At 38.7% G+C, this 26,821-nt stretch overlaps 1 protein-coding gene across 12 annotated transcripts in view; it reads right to left on the minus strand.

Moving 5' to 3' along the window:
* Positions 1–26,821, minus strand: part of WNK1 (WNK lysine deficient protein kinase 1) — a 104,824-nt gene that overhangs the window by 39,700 nt on the left and 38,303 nt on the right. For all 12 annotated transcript variants that reach the window (XM_055711643.1, XM_055711642.1, XM_055711640.1 and 9 more), the window contains exons 3-8: positions 25,300–25,520; positions 23,050–23,207; positions 6,282–6,370; positions 4,699–4,918; positions 4,138–4,474; positions 2,846–3,033 (exon numbers count right to left, since the gene is read on the minus strand). In XM_055711643.1, the coding sequence (XP_055567618.1) occupies positions 2,846–3,033; positions 4,138–4,474; positions 4,699–4,918; positions 6,282–6,370; positions 23,050–23,207; positions 25,300–25,520 (1,213 nt within the window). The remainder of the gene's footprint in view (positions 1–2,845; positions 3,034–4,137; positions 4,475–4,698; positions 4,919–6,281; positions 6,371–23,049; positions 23,208–25,299; positions 25,521–26,821) is intronic.

Raw genomic sequence — 26,821 nt, forward strand, 5'->3', positions numbered from 1 at the left:
GGAGAGAGTTTTTTCTCTGGGGCCATGGTGCAGCCCATACTGTGTGTACCCACAGCATCTGTTAGTCTGACCAAAAAAAAAAAAAAAAAAAAAAACAAAAGCAGCCCTGAGTGGATACTGATGAGCTTTCAAACATTCATTCTTAGTTTAGTGACTGGGTATGTGTTTACACATATCACCTCACCAGTCTCTCTGCTTGGGCACCTCCCTGCCTGAATTAAGTGGACTAACTGTATGCAGCTGGCTTAATTAACCAAAACATTACCATAAAAATTTAAACATTACATATTCTACATGAGTTGTGGAAAAAAAAGGTTCTTTAACATGTGGAAAATACAGTAAAATTAGCCTTAGACAAGCATTTTCCAGATACTGGGCCAATAAAAGCATCAGGATTTTGTAATCTTGCCACAATCCAGAAGACCACAGGTCAAAATCCAACCGAACTGTAAGAATTAGAATTAGGTTTTGCAGTGGTTTTTTGAGGGTTGGTTGAAGGTTTTTTTGCTATTGCTTTTTTTGGTGTGGTGTGTTTTATTGTGGTTTTTCTAAGTGAATGGAAAGATGTTGTTTTAAAGAGGCAGTCTTCAACTGCAACTTTTCCTTCCCTAATGGTATAGGCCTCTTACAGATGTAATCCACAATTTGTTAATGAAATTAAAATCAAATACAGACTTCCAGGGAAAAAAACCACCAAGATATCCAGTAGAGATCTGGTTTTCAAGATTTCTCATGTGAGGAATCTTGCTAGACTGCTCAAAAAATTGGAAGAAGGGCATAAGGGAACTCAAAGGGTTAAATAAATACTTCACTCATAGCCTTTGCTGTTCCAAGGCAGAACTAGTTATACATGTCATTCATGATAAATTTATCTAAACTGTTTGGAAACATCTCCAGTGATGGAGACTGCAGTACTTAACTGTCCTTGTTAGTTAGGAAAAAAAACAAACCCTTTCCAAACAACAATTCCATGCTGCAAATTGGGCTGCTTATCTCTTATTCTATCTGACAACAGTGTTGTGATCTGATTAGCCTTCTCCTATTTTACAGCAGCCTTTAATGCTTTCTCTTGCCTCAAGCTCATCTTTCATAGGTTCAGCTTAACTATTTCAGTCTCCCTACATAAACCATGTTTTCTGTATTTCTGGTGGTGTTTCTTTTGGTCACTCTCCTCTGAATTGTCTTCCAGTTCACCCTCGAGTTTGCTCAAGCAGGGTGTCTAGGATAGACTTACCAATTGCCAAGAGCAGAAGAACTGTTTCACATAACATGATGTTTGCCTTTTTCAAAACAGTATGATGTTTTTGACCATGTCCAGCTTGTGGTCCAATGTAATCCCTGACTTTTTTTTTCCAGAATTGCTGCCTAGTCAGTTGTTGCTCATCCTGTACTCATGTAGCTGATTCCTGTCTAAGCACAAACTTTGTTCTTGTCCTGATTAAACTGCATTCTGTTTCTTTTTAAGGCCATCTCTCCAGTTGTCAATATCATTTTGACTTGTCATCCTGTCCTCCCACCTTTAGTAGTTCCTGTAGTGTTCTACTCCATTCTGTCAACCTCCTAGTACCACTGTCTTCATCATAGAGCATGAGCACATTTTAGCAGTGAATTAAGCAGCTTGACTGTACTTCTATCATATGCTTGTTCTCCCATCCCCTCTCAAAAGATTATGGTCTTTCAACCTGGAAGCTAGCCATCCCAAGACAGTGAAACGGCTTCTGGTCCAATATATGACCATACATGAAAATATGGCTTACCCAGCACAAGAGCTTATTTAGAGGGATCAAAAACCCATTTAATAAAGGACTAGCAGTACCACACGCTTCAGGTTAAGTGCCTTTGAAAAACATGGAGACGCTTTGCTTGTGAGTGAAATCAGCATGTTTTCCGAAAAGCTAGTAACACCAACAATTCTGTAATAAAGCCTACAAACCACCAGTACCGAAAAAAGTGAGGACTCTCAGTCTTAAGTGTCACATCTTCTCCCTTATGTTATTACTACATTATACCATAATGTCTCTCAGGTTTAGATTTTTATTTGTGTAAAAAACAAGTGACAAGGGGCACCACTGAAGACAATGTAACAGTAGCAGAAGTTCTACTCCAGAATTAGAATAGATTTCTGCATACTCTCATACTTAGATCTAAAAACATACCAAGGAAAAAAAACCATGACAAAATAAAAGGGCAATACAAATGAACACAGTAGGAAAAGTATTTGTGCCCAGTGCAGACTTTCCAGGGAAAAGGAATACACATGGCAACTGATGAGCAAATCAACACAAGCTAGAAATAAAACTGGGAACAAGGATGAGGGGTCTTTTCACTCCAGAGTTCTCACATGCAGCATTCTATAACAGTTAAAAAAAAAATCTTACCTGCAGAATCTGTAATCAAAGCCTCACAGAACACACACAATTCCATACTTATACAGTAGCTCAAATTATTCTAACCCCTTCTTCAAAACAAACCAACGGCTTCACCCCTAGGAACTTCATATACACATACACACACCTTCCCAAGTGAGATACGCTTACTTTCATGAGATAGTATTGTCATAACAAAACTACTTCCATCTACTAAAAAAACCCTAACCCATCACTCTAAGTGCACGCAAGATTAAATAAAAGTTTTAAAGACACATATGCCCTTGCACTTTCCTATCCCCACCTAGACTCAGTCACCTTGCAAAAACAGCCCCTGCACTACTCCCATGCAGAATTTGCATCACATGCAAAAGAAAACATACACAGAAGATTGCCTAGCAAACTTCCCGCTCACCTTTCAAAGGAAATACAAAATCAAATAATTTCATGCATTTGAAGTACTTTAGGTTTTGGCTTACCGCTGCAGGTGGCTGATATCCTCCATGCTGTTGTGACTGCACTTGGCCAACTGAAGCTCCATATCCCTGGGCTGCAGCTGTTGAGATTGACTGGTCATGCTGGGAACCATATGACACAGTCTGTTGACTGCTTACACATGATTCGGTATAAACAGATGATCCCTGGCCACTGTCAACTGTCCCATCAGCTGCAGAAGTTAAAGATTAAGATACACATTTCAAGAACTGCAGTCTGAATTCACAACTTTAAAGCTATAATAAAATATTAGATCGATGTTTGTGCCATGTAACATGGACCTTATCAGCATTTACCCTCTTGTAATATTTAAGTTTGGTTAGAAAAAAAAATTTTCCCCTTCCTCAATATAGTAATTCCTTACCAATATGTTTTCCCCTAGGCTCTGAGAAAAATCAGTGATTTCAGGAGTTCCTTGGGAAGATACTTAACAGTAAACTATGTTTCCTATAAAAGGCTAGACTAGAAATAAAAACTTAAATTTCACATTGTTACAAATGATCTTTCAGGGTTTTTTTAATTATTATGTTTATTCAGTTTTATACAGATGTATAAAACAGGTCTGTTGTGTTGGCTAGCAGATGCACCTGATGTAGGCATAGCTGAGAAACTAAAAACCTATTACCTAAAGAGTAGAAAGTAATTTGCTTTCTAAGTTCACCATTCTAATACAGAAGTTCTCATCTACCATCATTTTTCAAATACTGATTCAAATGTAGGGATGGCAGAGGAGGAAAAGTTAAAGACATGAGTTCTTTTTTTTTTTATATATAGTATGTGAAACAGAAAAATCAAACCTTTTTTCAGTAAGGAATTATGAGCTGAACTGCGTGTACATGAACCTCATTTCCACCTTAAACACAAGTTACCAAGGATTCAAACAAGTGTTCCTAACAGCTCTAACTGCACTGGTGCAAGAGTATCAGCCTTCTGCAGGGCCAAAGCATACTGTCCCTTATAGGAGGCCAGCAAAAACTAGGACATGTGTTCATGCTTCAGGTGCCTCTATTCATGTTCTGTATGAACTTAAAACAACGGAAAATTATTTTGTGCTAAGACACTGGACTATGAATTGTGCCAAGACTTGACTCAGCTAAGGCATAGGAATGCATCTTATTTTGCTGTGCTTTCTAGTGGGCTCATGTTCCTCAGCAGACAACAGCGGTAGACAGCAACACCTTAAGATACTTACTGCTATACCCATCAGAAGTTTAAAACTTTAAGGAGGAGAACTGTGTAAGTGCAAGAGTTTCTAAACAAATCAACTGACACTTACAAAGAACAGATATACTGGGCTGCTGGAACTGCAGTTGTTGGTGTTGATCAGCTTCTGGTTCTTCAGGCTCCACTTGTGTAGAAACCGATGCTGAAGTAGCGGGGACAGGAGTAGTACCAGTGACAGATGGCGGATGCTTTGACCCTGCATGGGAAGCACTTGACGGTTGCTGTAGCTCCAGCTGCTGCTTCTGACTACCTTCTTCCTGAAGCTTCTTCTCCTGTTCTTCTCGCACCAATTGACGCTGCTCTCGCTTTCGCTTTATCAAAGACACCCTGTCCTTGATAGCTTTCGCCATTGTCTTGTGATCCCCTTCACAGACATAGCCAGATTCCACCTGAAGGAGGATATATTCACAGAATTCAGACTGTCATAGACAGCCACTGTTGTAGTGCTACAATATAAGCTCCCACTCTGGCATTACCTTCTCATCTGCAAACTTCTGAAGCTGTTTTATTTCTAGACAGTAACAACTGCAAAGGCAGCAGCTGACAGACTACACTTCACCGTCAGAAAACACCAGTACTTCCGACGCTTTGTAAGACCACCCTCACCACTTACCATTTCTTGTGCTACATCCTCTGGGACATCTCTCTCCAAGTCAAAGGAAAACTCTATTGCCTCATTATCTTTATATTTGCCCTTGAGTTTTTTTATGTCTTCAATTCTCAGCCAGAGTTTAATGGCAATTTTTTCTCCATCATCTTCCTCTGCTAGTTCTACCCGTACTCCAGTCTCTTCTTGGAAGAAAGCATGATTCAAAAGGTCCTTAATAGCATATCTAGCATATTGGGAAAGAATGTAGAAAGCACACACAGTTATTAGGTTTTCCTAAAATATTAAGGCATGTTCTTGCCTCATGACCTCCTGAATTTATTCTCTACATTTCACACTTCTCCGAAAAATTACCTGACAGCCTATTATTCATATGTCTATTTAAAAGCATGATGGAGAAACAAAATGCAGCAGATGTACCAGAAAAACACCATCACACGTTGGTCAGCAGCAGTACCAACAGATTTAAGCCAGCTGAACAGGATATATATATGAACTAAAGCGATAAGAAACCTTGAAGAAACAGTTGGTTTTACTGAACATAAAGATCCACCACAACTCTTCATCCCTAAATCAGTACAGTAATCCAAGTATATATTTCACAATTTCAAGATCTTATCAAAAGCCTCATCTAGTAAATTCAGCACTTGATAAGCACCACATGATGCCTTTCATATTTGATACTATTTTGAACCACTTCAACTTGCGTTCTGTTTGGCATAGTTACCAGCTTTGTCCTAAAGGTACAAGAGATCTATGTGCATATATGCACAGCATTAGCAGTATTAGTCTAAAAGCTAACTGCTTGAACTAAATGGCAAGAAGTAAGTGATGTGCAGCCACAAAAGTAAAAATGGGGAAAAAATAAGAGATTGTTTAAAACCAAGAAAAAAACCCATAAATTAAAAATATACAGCAATGCCATCAGGTGTAGAACTTCAAGAATTAATAGAAGGGGATTAATAAACACCCATAAACTGACAAAAGTAGCTCTGAACAGAACAGCTGGAGGCTAAAGGAGGTTCAAAGGCTAAAGCATTCTCAAATTGGACATTCAGTAAGCAGTAACTATGTAAAATCTGAAAACAAAATAAACCCCACAAATAAGCCATCAAAGCAGTTACAGATCTCCTGTAATGGTATAAGTGAATCACTGAGTAGAAATGTAGATGAAAATGAGCAGCAAGAATGTGAAAAATAAAAAAGCCCTCAAAATAATCAGCCATAACACACCAACAAAAATCAAAGGGACAGGAAAAACAAAGGATTACAGAGTAACAAACCAACTAAGTAATCCAAATACCTGGGAACCCAGAAGGATTGTCTTCCACTGTTTTGCTGACTAGGTCAAAGTTTTATTAAAAGCAGTAGAATTTCTGAATAAACTGACATGGATGGTTACTACATCATTTGAACTTTTCCTGACATTTCATTCTCTAAAATAATCATTGAGTAAGAATCTACCACAGATTAGATGCTGCAGAAGTAATACTAGCTTTCCAACATAACACAGAAGATCCCAGGAACTGGATCTGGTACCATCACAGGTAAGACTCAGTCATACCTCTATCTGAAAAGGTAGTACTTACCTTTCACCTTTGTTTTGCCGAATGCATCCCTCAATAATCTCCTTCACTTCAGGGATTGCTACTTTATCGAAGCTGGCTGGCTTGACACCCTGAAATACATAAGTAACAACATAGAAACTGGAATCCCCAGCTGATTTAAGTTTTGGTTGTGTTTACAGGCTGTTTTTACTCAACAGGTAACTGGCCTGAATTCCCCACTAGTCCTACTTATTAAGAAATCTGACCCCAATCTTACTGTTCATCTGTTTGTTACTGACTTTTACAAACATCCCCCCTCAGCCCCATTTCTCAGCTACATTTCCACAAAAGAAGGCTTTAGCAGTTAGGGTCTCAGTTATGATAAGAGAACCATTTAGTTTCCACGGAAGGTATCCTGGTTAGAAGCAAGTACACAGACTGGACTAAGAATGGAAGAAAATGATTCCTATGTAACACTAACGCATGAACCTACACGATGCTGCTTCCCAGAATGTTTCCAACATGCCATTATATGCAGTAATTTTGGCATAGATTGATTTTACAGCAAGAACTTTAGCCCAGAATGATCTGACTAGATCATTAAATGTCCAATGTTTAAAAAAAATAAAGTTAAATTAAAAAGCACAACGTTTTCCTGTAGCTTAGCTCTCCCCAGAACACCTACTATATCCAAACCACACTCCTGCATCACTACTGTCGTGAGTTCAGGAAAATGAGCTTAGCAATACAGACCTTTACAAAAGCCCTTCAACAACACATGGCAATCCCTTCTCCAATACACACTAAAGCCATTGGGAGCGAGCAAAACAAAATTTAAGTATAATCAGCTACTCAGATCAGTAAAGCAAACAGGCTGTGAGGTATGACCACCTGGGAATTCTGCAACACTACAGGCAGAGCGCCAAGTTTCATCACTTAATCAAGGTCAGAATCTCTATTTTGGGGACAATTTGGCATTCAATTTTACTTGATTCAGCCTTTAGCTTCAAATTCTGTACTTAAGACCACAGACCAAGAGAGCGTAAAGACATCCTGTTCAAACTGCTACATTAGGAGTTTTCAAGCCAAACAAACCTGAAATCATACACTTGATACATCTGATCCTGTGCAACTGGTAAATCACAACTAAACAAAGTGAAAAACACAGGATCTGAAGTATAGAAATGAATGTAGTAGCAGTACAAGTATAATGATTCATGTCTAACCAGAAAGTATTCCTCCCAATACCCTACATAATACTGCTGCCCACCTAATGGGGACATCAAGACATGACACACACACACACCCCTTCCTCTATTGCCAGCAGAAAATAAGTCTTGAAACGCAAAAGTTCAAGTCTTTGAACCAGAGCCTTTGCAACCACAGACCTTCATTTAACTGAACACAGAGACTTTATACCATAATAATTTCCATCTACATTTAGATCATTTTCTCCCACTTGGCCAGACTTGGCAGTATATTGACTCCATATGTCCGCTACCTAAAATATTCTCTACCACACTCTTCCAGGAGAGGGCACAGTCAACGTCAACTTGTAACTGATGCAAACACAAGTCTGGGAGAAGCACTGAGTCTAGTCTTTCAGCAAAGAACAGAGGTATTTGTCACTACATTTTACATAGGTATTATATCACAAATTTTTAAAAGGACATAAATCCTGTAAGAAAAAAAAGTTTTCACTTTGAAAAAACCTTCCTGTTACAACACCATTCTGGTTATCTATTTCTTTTCTCTAAAATTTGCTCTTACGATATTCCAGCAGTTCAAATTCACAGAACTGAAGAGTGTATTGTGACTAGAATAAGCCCTGAAACACAGTCTGTCAGTTAACATTAGCTTAATGCTTTTAAAAGCTTCACTGAACATTAAGACTTCTGGAGATCAATGCCTCAGCTGCTAAGACACCAGATCAAAGTTTGGATGGGCAAGTTCAATATACTTTAACCAGGTCATATCACAAATCTCCAGCTTCCTAGCAGGACATCGCAGAGCCTCACATTCTATAGAGATTTATAAAACATGTTTTAGTGTTTATTACTGGCATCAAGTACCTGTTTGTATGTGTCTTTGCTCCTATAGCAGACTAGTCACAGACACTCACCTTTAATTATGACCAAGCTTAAAATATGGCCCCAGGAGCTGAGGTTCATACATGCAGAAATATATTCCTATACATAATTAAACGTTATGCTATATACACATACATATATAATCTAAGCAATAATTATTCAACTGCTTATTGTATATATTTGTATCCAAATTTGCTAAAGTTTAAAACATCTGCATCTCCTAAACAGCTCAAGCCCCAGACACAGCACAGCAGCTTGTGTGTATGTTCATTTACACTGTGCCAGCAGAAGGAAGATGTCAGATCTGTGGCAATCTCAGAAAAAGTAAAAGCTAGGATGAGTAAGACAACTGGTACAGCAAAATACTAACATAAAGCCAGAACATGAGTTTTCATGTTAACTATTCTATCACATGCTCTGTTCTTGCATTAAACCTGAACAGGTAAAGCTAAGAACAGTTTCTAAAAATCAGTAATTCAGTCTGCTACCCTGAAAGAAATTAAATACGTATTCAAAATCTTCAGGTCCTTCTATGAGGGCCATCTTACAGAGGCTCCCACCAGCCTCCTCCAGCATAGCTTCTATGTTCCTATCTGCTCCTCAGAAAATCTGAGAGAAGCTCACAGTAGGGCCTAAAGCCAACAGTACCCCTTACACTGAAGTCCAGGCCACCTAAGTACCATCAACTTTTAAAAAAAAATATTTTTTTTAGGTCCTCCAAACACTAGGGGAATATCAAACTATTTTACATAACAAGAGAGAGGATACTAGGAATGATAGAAATCAATAAATCAGTGAACCCTTTCCTAGGCATCCTAGGCAGAACTGAGGGTGCACCTTCGTTGGCCATCACAGAGAAACCAGTGAGGCCACGCCAGGCCCTGCAATTCACATAACCTTCATGTGTCCTTAAGATCAAATGAGCTGTGCAGCCAAGCATACATTCATTACTTTCTGCACCCAAAGCCACTCAAGTACATGCTAAGCCATTCAGGATTTCCTGGTTTTCACCACACTTACTGCAAGATGGGCACATTCTTATGTGCCTCTCCTGGTCCCCAAACTCCTTAGAAGAGTCAATCACAAGACAACTCATCTTTTAATTTACCAGTCCAATTCCCCCATGGCAGTTTAATAAGAGCTAAACACCTGAACCTCACTAGCAGTTCTTGAGTCTTCTAAAAAAAAAAAAAAAAATAAAAGGAAGAGCTCTTGCAGAGGAAAAAAAAAAGTGTAGACAGGTATAACAGGCAGGCATGCAAAGAAAGCATCAACATTTTCTCAAGCTACCACCTAAAATAGCCTGAACTGGCACGGCTGCTGAAAGCAAGTCTCCTGTTCTCCATCTCCCATTTCCACAGCCATGCCACTTCCTCCCTGTCGCCAGCACATACATTCATACAACTTCACAATGAACCAGATCATGGTGTTCATCAGGCTTGAAACAAATCCAACCAAAAAAGTCTGCTGCTACTTCCAGTGAGCTGAAGGTCCCCAGTCTGGCTCCCTACACTGCTGCACTAGCTCTCAGGCTTATAGAAAGAAAGCGATAGTACAATAGCTAACAAGGGCTGAACAGCTTCTTTTGAAAGAAGTGCCAACTTTAAACCCACTGAACACTTAAATTTTGAGAGCACCTCTAAAATGTGGGCATATATGTAGGTACCACCAAAGCGCAACTGATGCAAAACTAAATACTTATCTTAACAGTCTTCACGTTACACATAAGAAGAGCTGTCATATTTCACTTATCTTAGATACGGTGAAGTTTGTTATTTTATCAGAATTTCATCAGGTGAAAAAAGTGTGTTTTAAAATTCAACATCCACATTCATATGGTTATTTGATCCATTAAAGGCAAGTTAGGTATTCTTAAAAACACTAGGTTTTCAAGTTACTTTAAACACCAAAGTATAAGCTACCCAGAACTCCTCTTCACAATTTTTGCCTAAAAACATGTAGTATTTTGCATCAGTTAGATCACCAGACTACTGAGTCAGTGGTTTAACATCTTGTTCTAATGCAAGAGATAACAAAAGTAACATTTACTACATAAAGTACAATCAGTGTTGCGTAACTTTTACACCAAACCAAAATGAAGACAGAGGTGGTGTTACATACCCTCAATCTCAAATTTTAAAAAATAGTTAAATTTGGAGTAACACCACAGGTGGAAAATAGCAGAAGTAGCAAGTGCTCCAGCCTTGCTGTTCAGGATTTTAATCGACAGTTTGAAAACTACAGGGAAAAAAGTACAGTCAAGTTTAAAAGCTGAAGACCCAAGCTATGCAAGTGTAAAACAGTCCAACAGATTCTTCAAGAATTCTGATGCACCCCCAAAAATCCTTTGCTGTGGCTAAACACACTTTACAGAGCTGAAATTCTTACTTACCTCTTTAACACAATCCTTGTGAGAGCAGCAGCAGTGGGAACTAACAATTACAAATACAGGACAGATCTCTCTTTTTGTAAAATCCATCAGGAAAAGACACACGCACACACCAAAGAGTTAGTTAAGTGCTAGTTTCCGATGGGAATCCACTAGGCTGTGGACTTAACGCACAGCGGAAGGAAAGCAGACATCAATGTTAGAAGGGAGCATTGTTTTCTGTTTGACACCTCTTCTACTTTTCCAAGTCCAGTACATGAGGCTGCCGTGATCTGAGCTTAGTATCTGCTTTTGCCACTCAAATACTGAACAGAATTGAAAGAATCGGTAAAAGCCAAGAGGTAAGCGTGCCCTTTCGGGCCTGCCCAGCTAACTGCAAGGCGGGGGAAGAAGAGGCAGTGCAGGGATCCTTTCCTTCCCGCATGTCCCCGCCCCACACCCCGTCCCCTCCCCCTGGCTGCTCTGCCTATTCTCCACCCAGGTTTAAGCCTGCATGGAGGATCACCACCCAGTCCCCTCCTGCTGCTGAAGTACACTTCCAAGCAGAGGGGAACAGGCCTGTCGCCCTGTTGTTCTGACCCAAGGCTGCCGGTACTAGTTTTGTACAGGGGGTTAAATACAGCTGCCGTTTCTCCTCTTTCCATGGAGCTACAGAAATTATACATACAGCTGACTACAATTTAGTCCTAACAGAACACACAAGTCTGCACTGGGATAACATAATAGATTCCACCTCCCTCCTTCCTGGCAACTGCATTCTGCTACCATTGGCAACATCATCTGCTTTCCTTTTACTAGGTCCTTAATGTAAGGGAATAGGTATTTGAAGGTAATTTTCAAATTGTTCGACAAAGTTAGAAAACCACATTGCTGCTTGTTTTACACCACATGCACACAAATAATCTAGAGTTGTATTTTTGAATGTCTTTTGCTCGACTTTAAACCTAAACCTGAAGTCCAAGGTGGTTTCAACCCCCCCCCAGTATCTAGATTCAAACAGCCGTTATAAAACTTGCTTACTAAATGAAAATGACTTGTCCAATTCGGGGCTTTGTGTGTTTTTGGAAGGACATCAGGAACAATGCTAAGACAGACCACGTACACCATTCTGAAGTTTGAAATTATTTTTGACCAACTAGTGATGATAGACTGTGATAAAATTCAATTTCAAATCAAGATCACTTTTCAGCCAAAAAGAGCATACTTGGTTCCTCAAGTATACCACAGTTATCCTAGTGTTGTTATTATATCACATGACATCAATGTTGCAAAAGCAATACTTTTAGATCTTTTACTGAGCATTTTAGAAATCCTCTCCACCAGCTGTGAATCTCTAGAGGAGTCAAGGGAAAAGGGATCATTAAAGATCCTGCTATGTTGATTGGCCTTCCAACCACTTAGCTAGGACATTTTGTAACCCCAAAAAAGAAATAAACTGTTGATTAACATCTCCACAGACACACTGCAGTCAAAGCAAATCTACTTCAGTGGAATAAAAATCTTAACATTTTGCACTGGTAATTAAGGCTACACTTTTCTGGGGTACACCACATGACCTGCAAAGAACATTAAATGTTTCAGCTTTTAACAAGCACCGAGTCCACCTGTCCCAATCTAACCACAATTCTTGCTTGGTTCTTTCCAAAGGTGCTATAAAAGCAGAGCTTGAAAGAAATCTGCTGTAACTGATTAATCTTCTCAAACCAAATGTTCTAATGTTGCAGTCCAGAGGCTAATAGAATCAGTAGCAAAGTCAAATCACACAAACAAAGTAATTAAAGTCTCTACATTTTCTTTTTGCTAAGTTGTTACCATTCTAGTTTGTGCCAGTCCCAGGCTGCCACAAACCATTAATTCCAGGAATTTAGACAGAGCATATGATTCCAGTGGAAAACAAGCCAATGGTCCTACCTCCTTCCCCACAGTCTCAAAGAAGCCCCCCAGGCAATGGTACATATGGCATTTAAATTGGTTTACCCCATGATCTCCTAAATTTCACCACCTGCTATTAGTTAACTTACCCAGCTCTCAAAACCTACATGTTTAACCATTTCACCACCTTTTCCATCTCTATTCCTTCATCTTAATCCTGTTGCCTGTTCTAGAAACAATCTTTCAGATTTAGTCCTTAATTTCACACAGGGCGCACCCAGAACTAATCAATAATTCTCATTCCAGTCCAATCAAATACCTATTGTGAAAAGGAAGAATTCAGTTTAAGATCTACTCGGTTCAAGAGAGATATGGGCTGCTTACAGAAAATGGCTTTTATCTTTCTTGTTAAAAAGCAAGCTAGAGTAGTTGAGACTGCGGGGGGGGGGGGGGGGGGCAGGATTTAAAACAATGCAACACATCTAATACATAAAAATTTAGCTTCTCAGATTTCAGTATTTTCATAGCAATTTGAAAATTTAGCTTCTCTGATTTCAGTATTTTCATAGCAATTAATCCTGGACAATTGATAATTCTGCCAAGAATTAAATCAGTAAATCCTGCAGAATAAGCCCTGCACCAGATCACTATCCCAACAGAATAAATAGCATTACTGCAATACAAGCAGTAGGAGCAGATGAAAGCTTTCAGTGAGCTAGAGTTAGCTCATGAGGCACTATTTAGACTAGGACAGGCCTAGTTTTCATCTCATCAAAACCAGCAATTGCACCTTTTGAACTCAACTGAGATCAAAATTCATATCTCAGCTATTCGAGAGCTCTATGTCACTGAAATAGCTTAACCAGTTGGTCCTCACCCTCTGCAATGCAGGTGTGTAAGTAACTTAAGTCCCATCATTCTTAAATTTCTCCAGACCAGCTGTCTTCACAACTTGCAACACCACGTTTGCCTGGATTTCACAAATTGTAAAGGACAACAGAGGTACTGTAGTATTTATACAGGCCTGCTTGCTGCAGCCCAACTGATGACAACTTAGAAACTTTTCCTCCTCTATTTACCACGTACTCTCAATTTGAGCCATTAATAGAGGCCAGTCAAAACAGCAAATAAAAGCTCCCAAACATACATGATTAAAAGTTGTTATACACAGCACAGAAGGTATATTTGTGTTTTGAGCGACACATCCATACTAACTGCTTATTCCTAAAGTTTATGAGGTTGCTTAAATATGAGATAATCTTGGGTGAAAAGAATAAAACTGACTCCTCATTTGACTAGCCATCACTGCTCACTGTCACCTCCACATCTGTACTCTACAACTGGTCTCCAAGCCCAGGGAGTCACAAGACACCGACTGCTTAACCAACTTCTTTGCCAGTGTCTCAGTACTGCATTTTTACTTATTAAAGCCAAAGAATTTAAAGCATTACAAACCTTACAAGACCTGTATAGTAGGCTACAGTTCTGCTCCTGTTTCTACACAGTTAAGTTTGAACATGAACTAGCCATAACTCTTCCTAGAAATCGTTGGCTGTGATCCTTTCCAGCACTCTCAAGTAAAAGGCTATAACAAAGCAATAAACCCCCCACACACTGTTATCTGTGACAATATCAAAATACAGATTATGCTATGCACTACTGCTGAATACAGACCATGCCTTACAACTCACTCATTGACTTGCCCAGTACACCAGGCATCTTAAGTTTTTACTTTAGACATGACAGTTCACTGTACTTCAGCACCTTCAGGTAAATATCAACCTATTTCAGAAGTCCTAAGAATCTGGAGCCCTTACGACTAGCTAATTTTTCAGTTAAAAAGTAGATTAACGACTCTCAGCCTACTGTAACTGCACCAATTCTAATGAATAGAAGAAACTTCTCAAGCTCTAGAACAGGAAATTTTGTAACTACAAGGCAGGACACAGTTCCTTAGTGTTTAGCTGGCGAACAATTAGGATACTGGTGCACATTAACAGTGAAAAGGGCCTCGTTTAGAAACACACAGCATGAGGATGTAAGTTCGAAACAACAGTAAAGTCTGACTGATCAAGTGCACCGGGTGCTAACTTTTCAGTTTTTGCTCTTGCACAAGAGTGTAAAAGTAAGATTAGTTTAATCTGTTGTGCACTGTTCTCTAACCTCACGCTTAGGAGCAGGGATGCCACCTATATCATGCAAACAAGAATATGCAGGGGTGAACGTCCTGAACTAGCTGAATGATCTTCTGCTTTATTGAGACTTCAGCTTGGAAATGGCTTTAAAAAAAAAAAACAGACATGCTTGGACACACATTTCAGTGCTATAAATTTAGAAATGCTACAGGGACATAGTACTAAAAGTGTCTTCTATTTTCAGTATGGAAAATATATTTTTGAAAAAATCAAACTAGATTTGTTGCATTCTCTGCTTTAATCAGTTACCATTCTGATAGAAAACCATCATCTGGTATTCATCTTTAAATTCAAGTACAGCAACAGTAATTCAAAAGCCACACATCTAGTGGACTCTGAACTGAATTAAAAAGAATGATCCAACATGAACTACAAAATACATCTGGTACCAGAACTAGCCCTCAAAAGATGATACCTACTAAAAGGCCTAGGATAACATTGCAAACACCAAAAATAGCGCACAATTCAGACAACGACCAAAAGTCATCATTCCTTTTATGTTATGACTTATTCCAGTAGGACTTAAGGACTTCTATTTACATACCAAAAGGTTCAACAGTTTTGAAGTACGGTCTTAAAAAGTACCGCTCCTATGCAGAAAAGTTTATGATGGTGGTAATAGGTGGTAAGGTAGAAAAATGTCTCAGATGTTTATCTTAAAACAAAGACACAAGCTCATAGTGTTAGGAAGTTTCCAAATGCTTACACTAGACAAAAAAAAGCAACAGACTTTTCTCTTCAGCGGAAAAACATTATGCATAATAAGCAACAGAATTTCTTATACATGTATTTTACTCTATTGTGTGTTTCTACTTTTGGGAATAAGCTATATCTGCAAAATCACATTCAACTTTGGTGACCTCCACTCTTTCATACAGCAGCAAACAAAAGCGTTCAAACAGGCGTATGTGCCCCCATGTCACTGCCTGCTCTAGCAACAGCTCTGAGTAACTTGGAGGTAACTATAAAGGGTTTATGTAGATTTTGGTGGAGTCCTGGCCTATGAATCACATCATAACCTCAAAATAACTTATTATTACTCAACACCCCTGTGAGCTTCCACAAGACTAAAACTGTCTTGGACTTACCCCATTCCTAACCCTGTGCAATTGTAGCAGTACAGTTGGCAGGACAAGAAATAGTAGTCCACGCATTCCTAATGTCCGTATTTTTGACTAGTGGCACTACACTGACAAATAACATTAAACTACCAGTCTCCCCACAGTAACGTTTCAGTGATTTGTTAATAGTTCTTATCACACTTCAAAGCCAGGCATTATAAAAAACACTTAGCACCTCCCTGTTCCTAAGAAAAGTCACTTTCCCATCTCTTGTTAAATTAATCTCTGTTAATATAAGAGCTAAACAGATGTCAGTACAGGACATTATTAAATAGTATCACAGTTTTAAAAGGCCTGATCCTTAATGGATAATGAACTTTGAAATTTTTTAAACATACACTGTTAACTCAGTACTCTATGAACCTATTTAGGTTTCTAAAAACACATTGGAAACTGCAATACCACCAAATTTTAGAATTTCAGATTTTAAAAATACATCAGATCTTGATTTTATGCAACTCTACCAAAGCTCACACCCTTCCCTGGCTTTTAATTCCCAATAATTTTAAAATCATATCCAATTCAAAATTGCTAAGAGACACGTTCCAGGCTCCGCAGTAAACAATATAAATAAGAAAGATCTTCTTTCACTTCAGACCAAGTTTTTTTTACACCACCATTATTAACAACACAGTTTTAGTTGTCATCTAGAGGCTTTTGATGCTGAATAGTACGGATGCCTTTAAGAGCAACTCATAAGCTACTATTAGAAAGGAATTCAGTTGAATGAGCCTTTTTCCTTCCAACCTCAGGTACCATCTGCCCTAGCTGTGCAAACCATTCAGCATGTTACATCTCAGTGTTCAAGCTGATCCCCACTTTTTTCTACTTAGTCATTTCTTAAAGACGACTTCTAATCTAACATGCAAAGCTTCTTGAGATACTAATGCTTCAAGACCTCAAATTCCCATCTTCCATTTTTAAGGCTAAGATTTCTGTCACAGATTCATCAATTCAGAACCTCCACCCTGGAAGATTATTCACTCTTTAAGACATTCCAGCAAAATGCCTGCAACTGAGTTAACAGCTACAAGAGGCAAGTGGAAGAAGCTTAAGTATTCTTTAGTCCATTCAGCATGATGCAGAGGAACTGCATCTGAAGTGATTTTTTTTTTCCATTTGATACTTAAGTACATGAAGTTTCTTCTTTCAATGAACACAAGAGTTTGCCATGTTTTTCAATTAATCTGTTTCCTGTGCTTGGTTGAAGATTTGTGGTCTCAGTATCTGGTTTAACAAGACTGCTTATTCTGTTTGAGGGTTACCTCCCCCCCTACTTTTCCATTGACTTTTTTCTGCAATGCTTTTTCCACTTGAAAGCTTGATAGGAAGGGCATCTCTGTATCTATCTGAACCAGGCCAAGAAATCAAGTTATTCAAGGTAAAGAAACAGAGTTTTACATATGCCCAGAAGAAGTCACATACTGTTTTCAGAAAGCAAAACAGGACGTTCATCAATGTGCATTATGCACTTCCATTAAAATGAATCATAAGTCTAAAGGTTAAGCATTTATATTTGCTCCCTAGGACCCCTCAGGAATAAGGAAAAAAGAGCTGGGATATTTTGCCCATTGCATCTCTACTGAAAGTGAGGTAGTTGACAAGTCTAGACAATTATGATGTCTAAATTTTAAGACACTAAAAAAAAAAAGATTAATTTCATCTCAATTGACCAAACTACAGCATTTTGTAACTGCCTGGTTGCTAGCCAAAAGCATGACCTTCACACTAACCAGTGAGCTTCAGTTCCCACCAGTTAGGGAAATTAAGGATTTTTAAACCAGTTAGACACTGCCTAGTCAGGTTACTCATTATGTACCTTGTTCCCTTGGGCCTCTTTTTAAGCTCTGTAGATCAGAGAACAAAAATGTTGTGCCCACTCTGTAGAACATTTTAGTACATTTTTTTTTTTTTTTAAGTCAAAATGCAAAGTGGTTTTTTTTCCTCTTCTTATCATAAGGCCAGCTCACAAGGCAGACATTTAAGTTTTGCACTTGTCCTTGCTTTCACCAAAAGTTCAGTCTCTTCTCTGCAAACAACTTTGTCAAAGTAAACATGGAGAAAATTAAGTATAGAGCACAAGTTCATCAGGAGAACTTAGAAGGTAAGTTACGTAATGGGAGGGGGTGAAAGAAAAGAAAGTTACTGCTTATAGTCAGCTAATTACCTTTTAAGCTAAGGATGGTCTTACTGCTTTTGCAATGAACATGTTTGGATTTTCATGTTAGTAGTAGATATGCAAGAATGAGACAAAACTGCCTAATAAACCCATAAACTGTCTTTTTTACTAGTCCCTGAACGAGTCAATCACCTAGAAAATTTAAGACTTGGGACATCCAAGTATTAGAGATTGAATGATCAGGCTCTCTACACAGCTATAAAAATAATCTGTGCTTTAAAAAGAAAGCTTGAAGGAAATATAGTGTAAAAGTAATCAATATCTATACCACATCTGCGAGTGGTAACTGCAACATGAGCAAACAAAAAAAACCAAGCCAGCCTTCGAGGCAACTGCATGGGTTACACTGGTCTCACCAGAGGCTGAGATAAAGTGGCTGAAGATACTGCAGTTAGTTATGCCTTCACTGCATTGCTTTCCAGACAAACTAGATTATAGAACAGACATCTTAAATATGATTTCTTAAATATCTCTGTTTTCATTTCAATGCACATGTAAACCCATTTCAAATATTTCCTGTGACAAATTGTTTAATTGAAATATGCATGGAACAGGCCAAGGAAATACCAGTCTCCAGAGAGGAATGAAATCAGACGGGGAAATCTTCCTCAATTTTATCAAGATACTACACTCTTTTTTTTTGTGTGTGTGTGACTGAGTATGTAACAGAATTAAGTATCTTGATTATGTTTTGTATTGGAACTGTCTGTATTGCTCTGATACGGTGCAGAATTGGGGGAAAAATTTGGGGGGCAGGGAGATTCCCTAATCTAGTAGCATATCACACAGACAGTTGTGTCTGCACAAGAGGGCAGAGGAGGAAAAAACAAAAAAACAATAGGAACAGGCAAGACTACCTTAATAGTGCAGCTTATTTTCAATTATTTGCAGGCTTAGATGTTTTTCCCCAAGATCAAGTAGGCAGCAGTAAGTACCCACTGGATGCATTCAGTCCCAGCTGAAGAGATGAAGAGACATACCGCTTACTCAGAAGAGGTATTGTTGCCCCTAAATAAGGTAAAAATCCCAGGAACTGCAATTTCTTTAAGTACTAAGCACTAATTTATTTGAACCATTTCCAAAGAGCAACAGAGGATAGCTTCAAATGAAGTAAACTGGTTTGAGACAAAATTGCAACGTTACGATTTAATGAAAACAAAGAGGAAAGCTAGGCTCCTTTATGCAGTGACAAGACATGCAGATCTCATTTTCCTTTCTCAAGAAACTGCTGGTGAAAGGGTCTGGACCAAGCATGCCGGGGGATGCAAGTACAAACAAAGGTCAATACTCATGTCAAACTCCTGCCAGCTTCTTAGTTTTATAGTTCTGGTAAGTTCTGCGTAACACCTTGAGCCCTACAAATTGTAGACAGTTGGCTTTATAAACCAGGCATTTACTCAGATTCTTCTATTGAAAGAATTATTCTAGTTCAAGTGAGCCAGAAAGACAATTTAAATTACATTTCTGTTTCTTGGGCCAGGGAAAATTCAGGAACCCCAGCACTGCTTTAAGGAAAAACAAACTTCCTAGCAAGACAATGTAGATAATATAGACAAGCATCTTGCTAACAGCAGACTCATGCAGCAGTGCCATTATCCAAGATGTGAAGGAACAGTAACTGCCTGGGCCAAGAAGTCTAACCTTGTAAGAGGAACTGTAGCCTTTAGATCTGGTATCTAGATCTTTGCTCACTTAATTGTATTATTTAATTAGAAAACTGCTTCCAACCATGAGGGAAGACCCTGAACAGTAAGAGTAGAACACGTAACAGAGTACTCTGAGCAATCCTGGCAAAACACCCAACACAATGCTGCAGTATCTGGGCATCAGCTAGAGCAATTCTCATCACAAGAGGTCTAAGTCAAAACACAATGCAGCTGAAGGCCAGCCTAACAACAAAAAACCCCACAAGAAACCACCGATGCATAGCCAAAATTGGATAAAAGAATGTAAGCTAGTAGTACCAAGTCCAGACCTGAGAGGACACCCTGGGCATTAAGACACCTTTTACAGAGACTTTTATCCCAAGCAATATCAAGGCTTTAAGCCAATGGAGCAACTCTGCTTTCTAAACAGTTACTGCAGAGGGGGTGCAGGTAATTACTTGAATTTAGATACATACCACCTGCACTGAGTGGCTGCACACTTTAATCTTACTGCCTTTGGGGTTTCAGTGGTTTTTAAGCTCCCACATAGCATGATCTTCCAGGACTGTCAATAGAAGACCATTATTATTATTGTCTTTCCCTCTGGTCTCTGTGTAGGTATTCATCTAGGGAAAATAATCCTTTCATTTAAGGCACAGCAGGACTACAGCTGCAGCCTCAAAATATTCCTAAACATGCCTAGGAAAGCAGCAAACTAAGGGGTTGAAATTGAAATATTAAACATCTTCCACAAACCACATTTACCTTCCAACGTGCATTAGAAGGAAAGACACTGGTGAGTACTGTTGGAGTCACTTAAACAGAAAGTTTTCTGACTCCACTGTTATTGATGTTTCACACACTGTCCTTTTAGATACTGAATTTCTCAACTGGTTCAACCCTCACCCATAACTGCAGACATTATCTAAAGTCTCCTTTGAAATGAAAGAAAAATCTTACTTCAAGAGGGACAAGGGCAGAAAGTTTTATGTCTCTTTCACATTGGCTCACAGAGCTTTCACAGAATGCAAAGTATTTTATTTCACTTTCATAACATGGTTCTGCTTTCCTCATTATAGAGGAAACACTGAATTCCACATTATCAGTGAAGATAGGTTTGTGTTTTATTTTCAGATAACCTTGTCTTTCTTTACTGAAAGCCTTCCTTTTAAAGTTATTCAAGTTTAGTTTGTGGTTGGTTGTGGGTTGTTTTGTTTTAAACAACCTGCTTTGCAACTATAATGAAACAAACACACACAATTATACCAAAGCACGTAGCCTTTCATTCTCTGCCTAGAAGCAGATAAATATACATGTCATTTTATTCCTGTCCTTTGCTTCTTCTGAAAGAAAACAAGATTTCCTTGAATTCATATTAAGGTACATTTTAGAGCTCTCGAGCACTACATGAAACAGCGGGGGGGGGGGGGGGGGGGGGGGGAGCGGAAATCAACCTTTAAATTCAATCTATGAACCACCAGCAGCAGGGTAGAGTAGAAGGTGGTGTTGGACAAACCAAAAAATTACCAGTGTTTCTGATCCGCTTAGAATTTCAACACTCAACCAAAAATAGTGGGGGGGAAAAAGCTTCAGGCATAATAAACAAGTGCTAAGTTGAACCCTAGCAAGTCTCCAGATAAGTTTGTCCCCCCACAAGCCCCTACAAGGCTTTCCAATTATTAAGTACTTCACAGACCATGGAAAAGACAGCTTTTTAAGACCTGGGGATTTCCAAGCCTGAGCTTGTCTCAAAAGCTGATTCTCACCACAGTCCAGTTCCTAGTACTTTTTAAGGAATAGGCAGGGCAGTTAGATCCGGTATCTGTTCTGAGAAAAAGTGCCCATCCAAATTATGCTTCTTTAGCTCTGGCCAAGACACATACATAAGCACAGCAAAAGTTACCAAAACAGTTTTAGTGGTACAATACTTTAGTTTTCTTTCACCGATCCAAATAGCTTGCAGAACAGAATATGCTGTAAGCAAAGGCTAGACTTCACACTTGTTTTTCCTCTCCATTTAGAAAATTACAGATAAGCCCACCAGCATGCAAAAAAAAAAAAGACACCGTATACCTGTATATACGGATAAAAACTTAGCCTAACATCTGTTCAAAAAAAAAACACATTTATCCCTTCTTTCTTCCTCCTTCTGTGCCTCTCAAATATTCCACTTCAAACAACAGATAGTTTCATTTCACCAAGCCTTCCTTCAGAATTCATTGTTTTGACATGAAGACCCTTCCACATCTGCTACATCAGTAATTATATCTGCTTTTTATAGTGAGAGCCATCAGGAATGCAAGAAATTTATTTTTCCAAAGCAAAGCAAGTTGTTTAGTAAATCCTCAACTTCTCCAAGATATATACACAACAAGATGAACAGGAATTTATTCATCCATGGACCAAATAAAGAGGTAAGGTTTTTTTCTCTCCCTTTGCACATCCACATAGGTATTCTGAAAATAGCAAGTTTTCTACTTCCCCAAGTAGCCACCTCACTATTCGTTCTGAATATTTAGATCAGAATGTTGAACATGTGCAGTGTTTTACTGCACTGGTGTATGGTCTTCACAACATTGTTTTAGCGATCATGAAGTACATTTAGCCACAACCATTCTGAGCATTCCCAGTACTACAGTTCTACAGTTTCCACTTAGTCTAGTCAGATGGGCAAACTGAAATCTCTCTCTTGCCTTCTCAGCCTTATTTGGTTTCACTTCCAATGCCTCCACCACCACACTTACCAACACTTTTCAGAGTGGAATACCTTCCTGCTATTGATCAAGTATTTCCACTGCATAATTGTAAGAAGTGCACCCAACACAGCAGCCCAGGGCCATCTGGAATTCAGTAAACTGTTACCTTAAAATTGCTCTAGGTAACAATTTATTATTTGCCTTGGCAGGCAGCTAAGCCAAAGCGCTCTGAATTTGTGATCCAGCTTTATTTCAGAGAACAAAGTTACCAACTAATCTTCAAGATTAATACTTCCACCATCCCCCCAGTGGCTTAGAAAACAATCTGTTACCATTCTAATGTGTTTTGTTGTTTGGGTTTTTTTTTTTAAACCCTATGCAATACCTTCTTAGATACTGAAAGAAGAGTATGAACACATGCAAGATGTTATTTACATTCACATAGTTTACAGGCTACTCACTGCTTGGTAAGTTGAACCATCCTATAACTTTACACCCCTCCTCCAAAATCCTCTAATCAGCTTCTCTTCCCCTCACCACCCACACAATACCATGCTGCTCAGCTGTACTCTTTTGCTGCTAATACTAGTAGCTTCAGAATCAGTAGTGGGGAGGAACTTACACTGGTCACTCGACGGTAGATCTGCGCAGCATTTTGGCACTCAGAATAAGGATACTCAGACGTGGCCATCTCTAGCATACACATCCCAAAAGCATATACATCAACGGATTCATCATATTTCTCCTCATACATCTCGGGGGCCATGAACTCTGGGGTACCTTAAATTAAAAGAACGATTCAGACTCTAAATGTCTCAAAGCGAGCAGAGGCTGCTGGCGTTACTCACCGCAGGGGGAAGCGGATGGGCAGACCTGTGAGACAAGAGAAAGTGGGAGGCAAAAAGAAGAGGGAGGAAACCCTTAGTCACTCTGTTGCATCAACATACTTTGTGAGTCTCCCATTGCAAGGCCTTTATGGAATAAGAACAGCATGAAACAACTGATGCAATTCCTCCTTTATGTCTGTTAGTTAACTGAAATATCAGAACAGACTGGATCAGGCTGCAGTCAAATGGAAGGGAGGGGATAAGAAGAAGAAAACCATAGACTAGCCATAGGCTGCAAACCAAATACTAAGGAGAGTTAAGTCACTTACCTCTTCTCCCTGTAAGGAAGGAGGCACGTTAAACCTTGTTTCAAAAATTACCTGACTGCCCTCTGCTGCAAAAGAAGTAGTATTGGTAAGAGCCCACAGCTAGTCTCTGACCTGGTGCTCTCCATCTACTTTTTGAAGTAGAAAGGTTCAGGAAAGGCCTTGCAATGAAAAACTCTATTGCAAACAAAAATCTTCATAAAAAAAGGATAAAAAGTAATTTTCTGCAAAGGCCACTCACCACAGCCCTTTTTCTTCATATACTTACCTTCCCACCTGCAGTATATTTATAGGCCTACTGCAGATACAGGCATTAGTGAGGGACATCCTACAGTCAAAAATACTCAGAAATACAGAGAGATTGAGTTACAGGCATAGAGCGTGAGATTCAACAAGTCCCATTTAAATAGTGCGCAGAAAGTTATTGCCCAGAGAAGCATCACAGCGTCCCCCCTGTAACCAAAGGGACTTCACTGTATGAAATTTACTTAAAGCCAGAGGTGCAAGTTTGCTTTTTGTAAATTTAAGCACAGAATTACTTCCTGCAGACACCAGATTCAAGTTTACAGACCATTCTATAGCCACATTGTTTGTTTTCACCACACTAAATCAAAAAAAGATAATGTAATTGCAGTCTTTTATCCAAAGGCTAACCATTAACAGATAGCTAGATATGAAGTGATAATTTTCCAATGGAGAAGACTAGTATGCTTAAGAAAAATGTTTGGTGGTTTTGTTTGTGGTGGTTTGGGGTTTTGGTTTTTTTTTGGTTTTGGGGTTTTTTGTTTGGTTGGGTTTTTTTTTTGTTTACACTGTAAACTTTTCTTTCCTATTAATACTCTGGTTAAGCAGGAAATATTTCATCAACAGCTTGCAAGACAATTTACAGGTATACACCATTGATCTCATCCAGGAATCTAACACAGGACTGTTGAGTAATACTGCCTTTTAACAAACTCTAAAGACCAAGAATGAGAGCAACTTCATTCCCTGCAGTCTATTCACCCAACTATAAAAACAAAGCTGATAAAACCAACTCTTTCAAGAATTCACAATAAAGACTATACTAGTTCCATTAAGACAATTTCTGGAAAAGGTTTTTAGTGGATACACAAGAACAGAGTCAGTGTAAGGCAATACTTCCTCAACACATCCTCCCAACTTGCAGAAATCCACATTCTATAGACTCCCCAAGTAAGGCATTATACCACAGTCTAACTGCGATATAATATATATCTCTATATTGACTTTTTAATGTACCTTAGTTTCTGATTGCTCACAAAGTCTAAGAGATTTAATATTTAACACTGGTGACAACAACAAAGGTGGCTGTATAATTAATGCTACACTAAATATCAAAATTTTGTTTGGTCACCAAAATACATTTGTACATTACTGAAGAAGTATCATAATAAAGCTTGAGATTTTATGTAGTCAAGAGTGGTTTTATCAGCAATGTTGCACTAAACTGTCAGGCAGGGCAATGAACCTCTGTTCCAAAGTACTTAATATACAAATACCAAAAACACAACCAAAATTTCAACATGTAATCTTATCAAGGATGACAGAATGACCTCAACAGTCAAGAAAAAAAGCCTACGTATTTTCAGGCTTTGACCATGCACCTTTGAAAATGTATTTTCAAGAATAGCTCTTAGAAGACTCAAGTTCCCAAACAGATAGGCTGGCTCACCAGCCTCCAAAACAGGAGAGGCTCACCTATCACACTCTTGGCAAAAGAAGCTCGTTTCAGGGTTGCCAGACCAAGGTCTCCAATCTTGACTGATCCAGTGGGGCCAGTAATGAAGATGTTGTCACATTTTAAGTCTCTATGAATAATGGGAGGAGTACGCGTGTGTAGAAATTGTAAGCCTTTCAGTATCTGACGACACCAGCTTCGTAGTACTTTAATTTTCATCACTTTGAACCTTTTCAAATACCTAATGAAAAAAATAACAGTAGGTTAAACAGGTCTGCTAACAAGTAGTAGATTATGCTGTATCATTTGCTGTTCTCAAGTAAAAAAGCAGTAATTAAAGAGATGCACAAATTTCAACTTCACCTTCTATTTTAAAACCTACCTGTCATTTTAAGACTTCAGAGGAGCTAAAGATGATTCTCCCTCCTAAAACCTACTCCCTTTTTTCTAGCCAGGGGACTATAATGCTGAAAGATAATTATGAAATGCTTTATCTATAGCTAAGAATTTATCTGCATACAAAATAATCCTATGGTAATTAGGCAGTTGGCTTGCTTAGTTTCAAGGCACTGCTTCCCTGACAAAGAGTTAGAGGCTTATGTATTACAATTCTTTTATCTATTCATTTATTATGTTTTCTTCTCTTTTATCCTGAACCTGCTTAAATAGTTAGCACCTTTTCCTTGATTAAATATAACTAGGTAGGAAGGTAGGGCACCAGAGCCAAAACATCAATAACAACCACCTAAATACAGAGTTCTGCAAACTGTGTGAGAGCTCTGAATTCATTATACCTTAGTTATCAGTATTAGTCAAAGCACTCTGATCAAGTTTTCCAGGTTACACTTCAAATCTGCTTCAAGTTTACTTGTTGAGCTGTCAAGCAAATTAGAAATTCTCAAGAGATCACTTCCCTGGTGCAGGCAGGACAAGGCTTGATAACCTGGATCTGGCTGGTACTACTCACTACTTCAAAACTATGGACAAATAATTGATAATAAGTCAGTATCCTTTTGCAGGCAGAATGTGACCCAATCTTAATAGTTCTAACATTACTGCTTTTTAAAATCCCATGCCAGAAGAATCAAATTTCATACCAAAAGTATTTTCCAGTGCTTGTGACCTAAGATTATGATCTTACTCTACTCCATAACTTCAACAGATTAAAGATACCACAAGATGAATAGCCTATGACAGTATTCAAGTGCTTTCCAGCAGTGTATTCTGACAACCTCTCTTTGGGTAAAACAATTCGAGGTGAAGAGTTGTTGTTTCCTTCCCTTTGAAAAAGAATGGGCTAAAATACATTTGGAGAAAGGAACTAGCACGCTGTGTAGAACAAGAACTTTATTCTTATTCACTCTGTTGCCAGAGTCTCATATAAGGACCAGTTTCATGCTACTTCAAGACTGGTAGTAAATTCTGTGACCAGTATGGAGTCTAGCAACTACAATCTTAAAACAAAACCAAGTCATGTTCAATTATTCCATGGTAGTGTTCAGTCTCTTCTCATATCCACTTAGGAGAAAAAGTCTTGATGAA

The sequence above is a fragment of the Falco cherrug genome, chromosome 5, assembly GCF_023634085.1.
Source record: "Falco cherrug isolate bFalChe1 chromosome 5, bFalChe1.pri, whole genome shotgun sequence".
Taxonomy (NCBI): Eukaryota; Metazoa; Chordata; class Aves; order Falconiformes; family Falconidae; genus Falco; species Falco cherrug.